The sequence below is a fragment of the Lissotriton vulgaris genome, chromosome 6 (assembly GCF_964263255.1).
Source record: "Lissotriton vulgaris chromosome 6, aLisVul1.2, whole genome shotgun sequence".
In the NCBI taxonomy this organism is placed as follows: domain Eukaryota; kingdom Metazoa; phylum Chordata; class Amphibia; order Caudata; family Salamandridae; genus Lissotriton; species Lissotriton vulgaris.
The window spans coordinates 1,565,650,196-1,565,664,518 of record NC_141694.1 but is presented as its reverse complement, the minus strand read 5'-3'; the positions used below and the strand labels follow the sequence as shown (position 1 = coordinate 1,565,664,518).

General features: G+C 42.8%; 1 protein-coding gene across 1 annotated transcript in view; it reads left to right on the top strand.

The window, feature by feature from the left end:
- The window catches only part of APLF (aprataxin and PNKP like factor), a 675,440-nt gene that overhangs the window by 88,703 nt on the left and 572,414 nt on the right, over positions 1-14,323 (top strand). The window contains exon 2 of the mRNA XM_086927733.1: positions 6,854-6,925. Within this exon, the coding sequence (XP_086783859.1) occupies positions 6,854-6,925 (72 nt within the window). The remainder of the gene's footprint in view (positions 1-6,853; positions 6,926-14,323) is intronic.

Sequence of the window (14,323 nt, the reverse complement as noted above, 5' to 3'; positions counted from 1 at the left end):
TCTGTGTGCCATTCATACAACAAACTGCCCTGGCATAGATTAGCCACTCTTCTAGCTGGGTGCACTATACCAGTGGTGATGGTACAGGTGCATGAGCCCTCTACCCCTACAATGTCTAAGCCAATTCGTAGACATTGTAAGTGCACTACTGCCATTAAGAGTAAATGGTGCTGGGAGTTTGTCATTACGAACTCCACAGTACCATAATGGCTTTACTGAAAACTGAGAAGTTTGATATCAAACTTCTCAGCACATTAAACCTACACTGATGCCAGTGTGGGATTTAATGGAAAATGCACACAGAGGGCATCAAGATGCCCCCTGTAAAAATGAACTAACACTAGTGTCCAGGCTGAGTGGCTGCTCCTCAGCTGCCACCACCAGACATGTGTCTGGACCCCCTTGTCGAGAACCTGCTGCTCTTGGGCTGCCTGAAACCATGCACATCCTAGGACGAGGTGCCTCCTCCCCCAGGGTTGGCAGGGACAACGAAGGGGAAGATTCAAAGGCTTGTCACCTTTGTGAGCTTCCCCAGGTCTTTTGCTGATTCCAGCAACTGGTCCCCACCGGTTCTGACCAACACTTTGGGCGGGAGAACCGGCGGGAAAACCAAGTATGGAAGGGAGGTGTGTCCACCTTTGCCAACTCCACCCCTCAGGTGGAGGATGCGAGGTGAAGAACAACTCTCAGTCCCCGCCATCTTGCAGATGGTGGGACCCAGCCAACCAGAGTGAGGTATATGCCCCGGTCCCACTGGAGGGTGGCATAATTGAGGGTACCCACCCCAAGGAAAGAACTCATTGGTCCCAAACTTTTACTTACCTGTAATAGCCCTAAACCTAGTATTTAGGGGCACACTGAACCTTGCCTCCTCAGACAAGAAACAACTAAAAAAAGAAGAAGGACTGAACAGCCATGCCGAAGCTAAGAAGAGGAGGACACCTACTAACTTGGCCCCAGCCCTACCGGCCTGTCCCCACCTCGAACCTGCAGAAGCGAAACTCCGTTGTGTCCTGCAGCCAGCAACCTCAAGAACACCGGGGACCTGCCCTGCCTTCCAAGGAAAAGACTTTGTCTCCCATGAACACCGAATTTGTTCATTAACAGACTCCATCTCCGGCAAAATCCACAAATCTGCACCACTCTGCACCCGGCACCCACCGCCCGAGTTCGAGTGGCCAAACACCACGAGAAGGTCACCCGGCGATCCTGACCGGAGATCCAGTGATCCCCGACCTGCCTCAAGCCTCCAGCCGACCCCTGCAGCTTCAATCCGAAGGGTTCCCCCAGCCACGACTAGGAGCTGGTAAGAAGATGAACAGTTCTGCAAACCCGCACTGCAGGAGCGATTTCTGCGCTTTTCAGCGCAATGGCTCCTCCCCTGCCATTCATTGAAGGGCCTCCTGGATGGAGTGTCCCCCCCAGAGAGTTGCAGTTCTGCAATCCTTCAACTGTAAGGAGAACAATTAATTCTGAACATGCTCCTACTGTCTTCTGTTTCGGAACTGACATGCACATAACTAGTTGTGGTGATATGCACTAGAAAGCTTTAAATAATATTTTCTTTCCTGGATCCGAAGGGTTTATTGTAGCGAATATGCTAATAGATGGTCTCTGTATTGCTCCCTGCTCTCTTTTCTCCACGCTCATCCTTCACCCTCTTTCAGTCTCAAATTCAGTATTTTCATATTATTTATTAATGTGGGAAACAGTCATAATAGACAGCACCTGCAGTATGTAATGGCATCACCACACAATATGTGAAGCCCATGAACATATGTACAGTTCCTTACAAGAAGATACCCCTAGCCACTCTTTGAAAGTATTCTTGGCACCTGAATATGAATTATGTTTTCGGTGTATTTCTACCCAGGCGCAAACTCCTGTTAATGCACCGGTTAGAATTGCAGGTTAAAAGGTACTTAGGCCCACATGCATCAAAGTAGATTGCATTCGCAATCGGTGCGAATTGCACAATTCACGCGTTTGCGAATGCAATCTATCCTTTTGAGATGCATGTTCGTTTTTGTGGCTTTTCGCATTTTAAGAAATCGCAAGTACATTTGCGATTTCTTAAATGTCTCGCAGTTTATGCGAATCGCATTTTTTTGCGAAATATTCCAATGCATCAAAATTTGCAATTTGCGATTTTAAATAAAATCGCAAATTGCATTTCCAAAAATAGGAAGAAGACAGAGTTGGTGTTAAATTTTCGCAGCCATTGGGAAACTTGTGTTCTTCAGGGAAACAGCTGTAGTGGGCCTTTAGGGAACTGGAAGAAGCCTTTCAAAATTCCTGATTTCTATTTGAGTAAGTGAAACAGACCTTATATGTTAAAATTTGTCAAAGGCTGATGGTTTCTGACCTCACACATACACACAATGGTGTTTTAAAAATAAGATGTAACAGGAGGGATGTCCTGAACACATTCTCCCTTCCATACACAACACAATGGTGAATTTTGAAATGTTGGTAGGCAAAGTTGTACATAATGTAATTATACATTTATGCTGCTTCTTCTAAAAACATTTCTTTGTGGAAATTGATGATGTGAACAGTTTAAAGTCAGTTGGGTGTGAAAATAAGAGAGTCATATATGTTCTGAATGTCTCACCCCTCTCCACTGCTCTTTAGGGCAGAACACATATTACAAGTGCCTTGCTGATTGGCAGCTACAGTATATAAGGCAGGTGTCTTTCAAGTTCCCTCTTTTGATGGGCTTCACAGAACTTCCAGGAGCATTGCACAATGGCAGCACTTTTCTTTTTGGCTCGCCGCCACAGATTGAGAGTAGCTGCAGGATGGAGGATAAGGCAGATACAAGTGAGAATTTTTAGAGTACGCATAACCTTGCTTGGGCAAACTGATGATGAGATTTATGATAGGTACCGGCTTACTGGTAATTTAATTTTAGATTTAATTAATGATTTAGACCCTATTTTGCAAAGGGAGACTCGCAGGACAAAAGCAATACCTACTCATGTACAAGTCCTGTGTTCTCTACACCTTCTAGCTTCTGGGTCTTTTCAGGGAGTAGTAGCCATTGCTGGCGGTGTCTCCCAGAGCTCCCTTTCAAGATCTTTTAATGCTTTTTTGGATGCTATGTTGCATAGAATAAGGAATTACATAAAGTTTCCTACTTCTCAACAGGATTTGTTGAAAACTAAAGTAGATTTGTATAATATGGCACAATTCCCACATGTAATAGGCTGTGTGGATGGGACACATGTACCTATTTGTCCGCCCTCAGAAAATGAGTATATATTCCGTAACAGGAAATGTTTCCACTCACTTAATATTCAAGTGATATGTAACTCAAAGACCATTATTACTGACATAGTGGCTAGTTACCCTGGCAGTGTCCATGATTCATACATCTTTAAGCACAGCGCAATACATGCAAGACTTCTTGCTGGACAGTTTGGAGATGGTTATTTGCTAGGTAAATATGGAAAATCAATTTTTATTCAATTAGTAAAATTCATACACTTTCACTGCTTTAGTAATGTCATTTATATATCTATGTTTTTTGAAAGGTGACAGTGCCTATGGTGTCAGGTCTTACATTTTGACTCCAGACCTCAACCCAGCAACTAGAAAGGAGCAACATTACAATCAAGCTCACAACTCAACTCGCAATGTCATTGCGAGAACCTTTGGTGTTCTAAAATCAAGGTTCCGCATACTGCATAAGACTGGTGGAACTTTGCAGTATAATCCCAAAATTTGCTGTAAAATAGTTGCTGCATGCGCAATGCTACACAACATGGCAACAGAGAGAGGCAGACATTTGGAAGAAGAAGATGTCTTAACGCCAAATGACAATCAACCTCAGCAACCCCCAGCCAGACAACATGGACCAGAAGCAGCAGAAGGAAGAAGAAGAGCTGAGATTACACAGAATTATTTTTGAGAAAGGTACAAGGCTTTATTTTTGTTTTTGCCATAATAATTTTAATGTCTTTCTACAAACCTAAGATGATGTGCTTTCAAAATAGCTTTTTCAGCAATTTACTAAATCAAATAATGACATGTTTAAAGGAAGAAATTCTTGTAAATATGAAACTTCTGGTAAATTCAACATTCTTCAAATAGTCATGCATGGGAAAAACATTGATATCATGTTACTTTTTACGCCCGCGCACACCTAAAGCCTTCCCAGCATTTTTATCTTTCTCCAAAACCATTAGGCACCCTTATTTCAGATTTCTATTACTACGTCTTGTCCCAGCAATGGCACACTCAGGTTGGTCTACACTTTGACGACCCACAACACTGTCAAAATTTGAAAAAGTAATCCCTGGTGGGTCACTACTGTTTGAAGCATGTACTAATTCATTCCCTCTCACCATTCCCCTTGAAATTTCAACAAAAATATAATTTAATTTTTCCTGCATGACAACATTTTGTTTGCAGATTTTTGCTGCACAATTAGAAATACGTGACAACTGTCTGTTCTGACCATGTAAGCTGGTCATTAGCCTCAGGTGCCTATTCAAACTTTCCTTATGTTGCATTTTCATTACAGTGCACATTGATTCTAATGACTTAGCAATCCTGTCAAGTTTCCCAGCAGTTGCCTCATGGCCATTTTTCAAAGCCTCAACCATCCTATTCATAGTGCTGTGAATGCCACCTAGTTGTTTAGACATATGTGCTATTTTGCCTTTAATAATTCTAACATCTTTGCCTTGCAGGCGCTGTATCTTCAATATCTGGTCCTCAACAACACTGCCAGTGCTGGATCCCTCTTCAAATGTGGCCAAGTTTGATGTTTTAGAACGCCGTCTATAAAATTGACTTTGCCTCCTTCGCCTACTAGGCCTTGCATTGGTGACTGTTGGTGTTGGTTCAGGTCTTGTCACTGGATTAGTTTGACTGTTACCCTCCTCTGAATCAGTTTGTAGTAACTGGCGTACTCTTTGCCCTTCATTCACTGGCAGATTAGCAGTGGAAGTACTTGGATTATTACCCTCTTCATTTACATGGATTTCTAGGGTACTGAAATCCCGAAAATCTTGCTCAATTAATTCTTGAAGCAATTCTGTTTGAAAAAGTGCAAAGATATTTTTAATTTACAAAATGCTTTGTAAATGTGAAAATAAAAACAAAGTTATGATTACTTGTTTCCTTGACATGGTTTCATTTACATTAAATTTACTCTGTGTCTCAGTCAAAGTTACAAATATGACTTTTACCCTACTACTTAATGATAAAAACTACATTTCCCAAGATGCATCGCTTAAAGCATGAATAGATTGCTACTCTGGAGCAGGCAACTTCAGATAATGTAATGTAATGAGTAAATGGTGTTTTGAAAAACAAGCTTTCCCTATGTTCACTTTGGCAAAGGCCTCAAGTGTTTCATTAAGTTTACTTTTCTTACATCTTATATTAAGACTTACCTTCAGAAGGGGTAATGAGATCAGACGTGTCTATGTTCATGACACCCACAACTGCCTCAGTCAAAAGTGTCCCTTCCACAAGGTCTTCCAAAGGGGTTGTGGGTATGTCTTTGGGGGGACCACCTCCTGTTTTATTTGCAGATTTCACTCTTGACGCAATCTTCTCCTTTGCGCGACTACGCAAGTCGTACCACCTTTTTTGTAAGTTGCTGATTTCACGGTGGGCAACACCAACAGCATTCACCTTGTTTTGTATGTTAAGCCAAATATTTCTTTTTACAGCATCAGGCACCTTATGTGACAACTTGCCAAAAAGTTGATCATGCCTGTCAGTCACCTCTTCAATAAGGATTTCAAGTTCCTTCTCTGAAAACTTAATTTTCCTTTTTCTTGAGGGCCCCTCTTCATCTTAATTTTCCATCTCAATTTCTCCTTAAAAGTGAAGAACACAGACTGCAGCAGCAACCTCTGAAAGCAGCCTCAAAGTCCAACTACCAGAGCTTCAGTCAAACCAGTTCCCAGGTGCCTGTGATTGCCTTACTGGCTTCCTGGCAATCAGATTGATGCAATTCATCATGTGGTGAATTCGCAATTAAGAATTCGCATTTTTTGTGCGATTCGCAAAAAAATCCGAATTTTTGCAAATCGCAAAAAAAATGCGAAAAAAATCATGAATAGACAATTGCGATTCCTTATTTGCGATTCCCTAAAAATCACAAATAAGAAATCGCAATTTCTAACATTGATGCATGTGGGCCTTAACATGTCCGATAATTATCGGTTGCCTTGAATACCTCAAGATTTGTTCAATTTCGGCAGGTCAAACCTGTTGAAATTTAACAAGGGAAAAGCACACAGTTTATCCCATATCATTCGGATTTTGCTGCATTAAAAAACAAAATCTGCATGTTATTCCCCATGAACTCATGATAGGTGGTATTTATTGCCCCTGACAAAATAACTTACCCTTGTGTTATCGTTATTTATCAGGTTCACTAAATAGCGCCTTCACTTGTATTCAGTGTCCCGGTTGTTCTGTCTGGATCCGCTATGCTGGCAGACTTGTGCAATGCTCTTCATTATCATACGGGACGAGTAATAACTTATCATAATATGACTGCCTATTAATTTTCTTTTGTTTTCTCTTAAACTAAAAAAGAAATCGCGAAGAGTCCTAAGCGAAACTCCTTAAAAAAACAGCAGTGGAGGAGTCGTTATACAAAACACTTCAGGGTTCAGAAACGTGTTTTACGATAATCGGTGGTGGGAAGGGGGATGTTTAACACGGAGAGGCTGCTTAGTATGCGACAGACTTGTTGAAAGATGGCACCCTTTCACATTGGTCCGTCATCCTCTTACTTTTGTTAGGAAATGCTAATATTTCATTGTCCTGTAAATGCTTATAAGGCATTGCTCTTTTGCAATTTACCACTCTCCTCTTCTTTCAGATTGCAGACAAGCGAGTATCCCGAAACCATGGAGTGCTGGAGGTAGTGGGAGAAAAGCTTCGAATCAAATCGGTATTTACCTACTTCATTTTTTGCATCATGCACTTTTGACAAATACTTGGAGCATAACACACCTGTCTCGTGGTAATTGTTTTTGTTCCATCTACCATGTGTATAGTTACATTTTCAATCAAGTATACATCCAGCCATATTTGGTTACTGTTTTGTTGTTTCTCTGCGTGAATTCCCACTGTACTTTATAGTTATGGGACTGTGAGAAATTGGGCCTTTGGTTGACTGGCGTGTGAGCCCTGATCAAGCGGCAACCACAATTCTTGTCAGGGTGAGGTTCAAGCCACCCCTAAATTACCCTGCGCTCAGCCCTCTGGTAGTTTGGCACAGTGCAGTGAGGCTTAACTTACAGGCAATGTGTAAAGTATTCATGCAATATTTCAAACAGTAATAAAGTACAATATTTCAAACAGTAATAAAGTGAAAACACCACACAAAAATGATCCCACACTAAGGGCCCGATTAGGATGGCGGACACCACCCCAGAGGAGGAGGGACCGTCCGCAGGGGCAGCGGTGGTCCCTCCGTGCAAAATATGATGTGACCGCCACCCTGGCGGTCACATCCTGTATGTTTAACATTGCGGCGGGTGCTGCTTGAAGCAGCACCCGCCGCAATGTTAAAAATGCATGCTTTGCATTTGAATGCACAAAGCGGCAGGCACCGCGCGGTGCCTGCCACTTTGTGCATGCAAATGCAGGGGGGTACCATAGGTATCCCAGATGTGCACCCCCCCGTCACCTTGGGGGCCCTCAACGGGCCCCCAAAGAAATCACCGTATGCCTTTTCATGGCGGAGAAGCCTCCATAATAGAGCTTTTCCGCCACGGTCATAAGGCTTGAACGATTCATCGGTATGAGGTCCTGCCTCGTCATCGAGGATGCTGTTATCGAGTGCTTGTCATGTGAAGTCCAGCGTCGAGGATGTGTTGTGCAGTCAGGGTGATGCGATGGTTCTGAGGAGCTGCGATGTTGTGATGCAGAATTTGGCATCGTCATCAAGGCTGCCATTGACAAAGAATGTGAGGGTCTGCACTGAAGATGTTTAGCGCAGCAGCGGTTCTGATGGGGCAATGAGCTGTGATGGTCTTTGTGGCAGTATACCGATCCACGTAGCAGTGGCGAAGCGCCAGTTCTGCTGGGGGTTGCTCCACGCAGCAGTAGAGAGGCGTTGATTCCGCTAAATCCTCAGAGGTTGGCAGAGCACCTTATGCCCACTTCCAAAGGTCCAGGATTGGGGCGGCACCGCTTGGCAGGGTAGACTCACAGATAGCAGAGACAAGGTGCTGGAGTTGATGTTCTTGGAGCCTTCTGCCCTGAGACTGAAGTCAGGAGGCCAGCCAACTTGCCCTTGGAATCACTCTGGTGTTCCTGGGCTCAACAGATACAGTACAGTCCTTCTTACTCAGGCTGCAGGTCAGCACAGCAAGGGAGCTGACCTTTAGAGCAGCAGTCCAGCAGAGTGGCAGTCCTTTTAGCAGCACAGCAGTCTTTCTTCCTAGTATAGTATCCACCGTTCCAGAAGTGTACGGAAGAGTTGGTGAATGAGGTCCAGTACTTATACCCAGCTGTGCCTTTGAAGTGGGCAGAAGCTTCTAGAGGCATGCTTTTGAAGTGCACAGGTGCCCTGCCTTTCTTCCCTTGCTCCAGACTAACTACAAGGGGTAGCAGTCCTTTGTGTAGAGGCAGGACACCGCTTATTTACGTGTAAATGGAGCTGTCCCCAGCTCATCCCTCCCATCCTTCCAGTAATAGCCCATCCAGACACACCTAAGCTCCCTATTTTGTGTGACTGTCTGGGAGGAATACACACAGCCCAACTGTCAATTGCACCCAGTCATGTGACCCAGAGACAGGCTGCATGCACCCAATGGTTAAGGCACGATAATGCCAACTTTCTAGAACGTAGATTAAAGTTGAATCGCAAATCAAAATTATTAGAGAAAAGAGTGTTCTAGTGTTCTGAGGATAAACCCCAAAACATATACAGAAGGGTTTGAAACATGTCCACTGTTTTTCATCAACCAAACAAGAGCATTACAAATTTGATACTACTGAAGCTCAGAACAAATCAAATCTTCAAGTACATTTGATTTCTCTTTGAGCTCAGTATGGACACTGTTTTGGCCCTTTCAGTAGTGAGCTAAAATTACTGAACAATAATATAAGCTCCAAGGGCGTTTGTTTCAAGCAAAAGAAAATACGGAACCTGGGCCTTACAATTATCTGTATGTAATGTTTGTTTTGGTTTGTGTAAGTGTTGATAAATTGTTTTGCGATTTGCCTTGTGTTATAAATATTGTGGTATCAATGTCCCTGTGTGTTAAAAAATGTAAAAGTGTATAAATGTCTGTTTTTTCTGGATGCATGAATAATATGTCTATAGAGATCCATTTTATAAAAAGAAAAACATTAATCAAATGAATAAACAATTGCTGAGCATGACAATTAAGGTGTGTGATCACGGTTTTGAGTGATGATGTTGAGTGGAATCAGTATTAGCACTTGTGTTGTTTTTGAAGTTTAAATAAGGCCTAGCCTTACTGATTATAGGCCTAACCCTGTGATGTTGTACAGCTTTATAAAAGTGGCATTTTCAAAATTGTAACTTAAAATCAGTCTTTACTATAAGTTTGGATTTTTCAATACAATTCCCAAAACACTAAACATGACTGAGTTGCCTGTTCCCATTTGGAAGCTGCAGCTTATTCAATGTAATAAGGTAACCCCAATGCTATGGGAGAGGTGCCTTGTAGTTGTGAAAAATTAATTTACGAGTTTGTAACTATCTAAAACTTAAAAGTACATGTCAAACTATTTAAATACTTTTCACCCTGCCCTCTGAGCTGTCCAGGGCATACCCGAGGGGTGACTTAAGTGTAATTAAAAGGAAGGTTTTGGCCTGCCAAAAAGGTTTATTTTGCCAGGTCAACATGGCTGTTTGAAAACTTCACACACAGGCTGCAACCTCAGACCTGAGACATGTTTAGAGTGTTACTTAAGCGGGTGGCACAATCTGTGCTGGAGGAGCACTAGTAGCATTTAATTTTGAGGCCCTGGTCATAGGTAGGGCCACTCTATTGAATATGCCTATTGAGTATAATAAGCCAATTCTTTCATATTTAAATCACTTTAGCACTGGTTAGCAGTGGTGAAGGGCACAGAGTCCTAAATGACAACAAAAACGAGTTCAGAAAACAGCAGGGTGAAGGCAAAAGGTTTGGGGATGATCCTGCAAAAAGGGCCACGTCCAATGGGGACACACAGGATTTTTGTGTGCAAAATATAACATTAGTGTCTGTGTGCAAAAAGTATATTCTGTTTTAAAAGCAGAAAGAACGTTGAAACAAAGGGAATACTTTTAATGTCAAAATCAACATGCCCATTGATATAACTAAACCCAGTTATGTCATGATTTATGTCAAGAGGTTTAAAGCACTAACCACTGCTTCTCATGGGCAGGTCCTACACCCCCCATCACAATTCTTGCATATCCCCGATCAACCATCCAACCTCTACTGCCGAGACAACCTCTACTGTCACAACCCTTTATTATAGGTGCCCTGAAGATATGGCACTCCCCTGTGCCATCCTCTCCTTCCTCCCTTCTCTAATCGAGTTTCTTTACATAGCGTGAACTTGACCCGAAGGTATCGGGTATCAGAGCGCTTTACATGAGCATCAGTTGCATTACACGAGACACATTCATTTTTGTTAGGCACTGGGAGATTAAGTGATTTGCCCAGAATCACAGGATGTTGCACGACCTTGCCGAGACTCGAGGCAGGTTCCCCAGCTTTGAGGTAGACCGCGCTAGCTGCTAGGTCAACTCCTCTCCTCCACCTTCTACTCTCTGAGCATCCATTCCCCTTTATGACCTCCCCTCCTGCAGCCCAGCACTCTGGTGCTTTGTCGACAGACGGCTAATACAAGTTCTATACATGCATTCATTGGTACATATGACTTCCATCTTGGAAAGGGCTTGCTCTTGCTTTTGGTTGGAGTAATTTTACTTGTGTTCCCTGTCTTCAAGAGGCATACATATAACCAGAAATGAATGAGTTTGTAGGTGTTCAGCCTACTTCTACAGAGTTTCCTATCCAGCAACTTCCACGGTATCATCCCTAACCCAACACTGGTAAATGTATCATCTTGACATTAAGTACCGCCTGATTTTCCCCATTTTAATTGCACCATATGAATCTAAAGATCCACCATTACGGATTCGGTGAACCTGGAATTTGGATTTTACGTTTCCAAAGTGCAAAGCATACTTTGAATCAAACTGAGTGTCAGGTTTTCGGTTCTCTCTCTTTAGATTAGCATTCCACTCTCCAGCTCAGCCGCCGATGACGGTTAAGTGTTTATTTATATAGTGTATCTTATCTCCTCATTAAAAGTTTAAAAAAATCATTTTTACTTGTTGTTTTAAACTTTCTTTTTCCTTGCAAACATTTCATTTCTTGCACTACCATACTTCGCCAAGACTAAGTGCATGGTAATGAGTTTTTTTAAAACTTTGTGTAGACCCTGGCTTGGCTTTCAGATGCCTAGTACATTTTTATAACATATTATTTCATGATTGGATTCCTGTCTGGCAGGTTGTTTGTGGGCCAGTATTTCATTTTAATCATTTCTTGCTTTGTGCTTATGTCTAGTAAGCATTTCTCAGAACGTGTTAAGTTGTCTGCGTATTGATTTGTAAAAGGTAGGGGAGAGTCTGCCAGCACATGAATAAAGGGTGACACATTGATGGAGAGGGCGAAAGATCTGTGCGAAACTAAATGAATGAATACGTCACCCAAAAAGTGCATTCTTTGTAATGGAGAAAATAGGTTTTTAATTCATTTATTCCATGTTTTTATTTTTGTCGTCAGTCGGTAAACGAAAAGTGATACAGGTCAGTTCTTGTCCTGCTTTTGCTCGTTGCCTCGACGGTTTGTTACTCATGACAGTTAATTTTCGAAGTCTTCCTACTCCTTTCCTTGGGGCATTGCTAATGTTCCAGTTGAATAGTTGAGGAAGAGTTAGTGGAGATTTACATTGGAGAGGGAAGCTTCAGGATGAGAAATGAGTGGTGGGGCGGGGGGCCGTTGGAGTGGATGCGAAAGGGTGCTGCAGGTGGAGAGATGAGAGAGTGGTGAGGGATAGAGAGATATGCAAAGGCAAACATGGAAACTATAGTCCAGAAAGCATTGGAGAGAAGCAATGAAGCTGGTTAGCGAGAGTTTAGAGCGGGAATGAAAACGAAAGGTGGTGGAGGAAAGTAAGTAAGTAAAAATTTAATTGCACAATTATTTAAAATCATTGCAATATGCACATACAGAAAATGACCTTTTAAGTAAAAAAGATGTATTCAAGTCTGTTAAAAAAGACAATACAATTGATGGGAAGGGAAAGCAGAAAAGCCAAGGGAATGGTGGAGGAAATGGTGTGGTAGGTTGAGAACAGTAGAGGGAGTGAGTGCCACTTGGAAGAGGTCTGAGAAAGAAAGATGCTGCGGGGCAAAGCGGGAGGAGAGATGGCTGTAGGAGTAGAATGAAGAGGAACCCGAGTTGAAAGTGCAAGTGTGAGGCATTTCAGCAAAGGTTGAAGGGGTGAAGTCACAGGGAGAAGTGGGAGCTTCAGGGGGTGGTGGTGAATAGAGAACTACATGGGGGGAGGAAGCAGCAGAGGTAAATGTGATGAGGTAAAATATGTAGCTGCAGAGAGAGAGGAGGGTGAGAGATGAAAAGACCTGCAGAATGAGAGGTGTATTAAAGGAGGTCCCTCAGGAGAAGATACAAGGAGAGCTGCTGAAGTGGCCATGGAGAGGGCAGAGCAGAAAAGGAAAATTGAGGGAGGAAGTGCTGTAAGAGGAGAGATGAGAGGAAGAAGAGATAAGAGGATTCAGGATAAGAGATGAGAAGTACAGGGCAAAGTCGCACAAATAATGTAAAAAGATAAGGAAAGGTTGCACTGAAAGCAAGTTCTGCCGGGTTGGAGATAACACATGAAGAGTCAGTAAGCACCCCAGGTCCAGACTGAAGCACGTGGTGGTCATAATCAAGAGCAGTAGGATGCAGAAACAATCGTTTTTTCAAGTCAGATGTAACTGCTGGTGTTATGTAGAGAAATAACTGTTTGGCATTTTATGTAGTGTTACTCTGAGAAGTGTTGTGGGAGGTGTTGCTTCCAGATACTAGAAAACATTTTAGGGTCTGTCTGTGAGTGGTATTGGGGGGGGGGTGCTTCGATTCTACTTTTCTGTCAGATGAAAGAGGCAGAATTCACTCATTACATAGACCAGACTTCTCTGTTGGTAGGTGTGAGCAAGAGAGAGGTTGAGTCGTGTTGGAAGAGAAGTGAGAGGCTTAATGCACTCTGGTCAAATGTTTATGGTGGAGGGGTCTGTCTGTGCGTGTGTGTCTGTGTGTGTGTCTCTTTACACTGGCAAATGTTGGCCAAAAGCTCTTTGACGTTCTCTTGTTTGTCTTATTAGGAAGCTCAAGATGGGTTCAACGGAGATGCTCAGTTTACAGGAATAACCATAATGAAGAATGGGCACCAGATATTAAACTTTAATTTTTATAAAAGTTGTATAATTCAATTAATGATACAATCCTAATTATTGACAAAACGTTTAAGAGTAAAAGCAAGAGTATTTTGTTCTTTGGAAGTACTGTACCACCGTTAGATAAGTTCTGGTTAACTAGGTAGTCCGGTGAGTTAATCCGTCGCTGCTGAGATTTGTGTCTAACTTTCAGGACATAGATTTAAATACCAGCAGTGTGAATCAAACTTTCGTTCTACTGGGTTTAATAAAATGAATGTTATTCTGTTAGATGATTGTAACACCTGTCACTTAAACCACTATTAAATGGTAAAACTGTGGCTCCGTAGGCTGTATATACGGTTTATGCTGTGGAACATTATTATAAGCCTTCTTAAAGTGTTATGTATTGCATTCAATATTTGAAATTTGCATTACCTTTTGGCCCTGATATCTGTCTTGTTCAGCAGAGAGTCATCGAATTGTTACTGGTTCCCATACAGATGCAACGGCCTCTGAAGCACAGGCTAGTGTTGCAACCAGGGGCGGCCTTAGGCATTTGCAAGCTGTGCACCTGCACAGGGCCACCAAACCCCAGGGGCCACCACGCCAATATATATCCTTAACATAATAATCCTCTGAGGATGAATACATATTTGCGTGGCGGCCCCTGGCAGGGATTTGGCGGCCTCCGGCTCTGTTCCACTTCCAAACACCCTGACCCCCCTCTTCACTGGCCTCCGCGCTCCGCCCCTCTCGGACCCCCTCTTCCGGGGCCCCTTACCTACGCTCCCTGCCCAGGGCCGCCATGAGCCTAGAGCCGCCCCTGTTGCAACCTTCCACAATATTTCTGTATCTGGTCAGTTG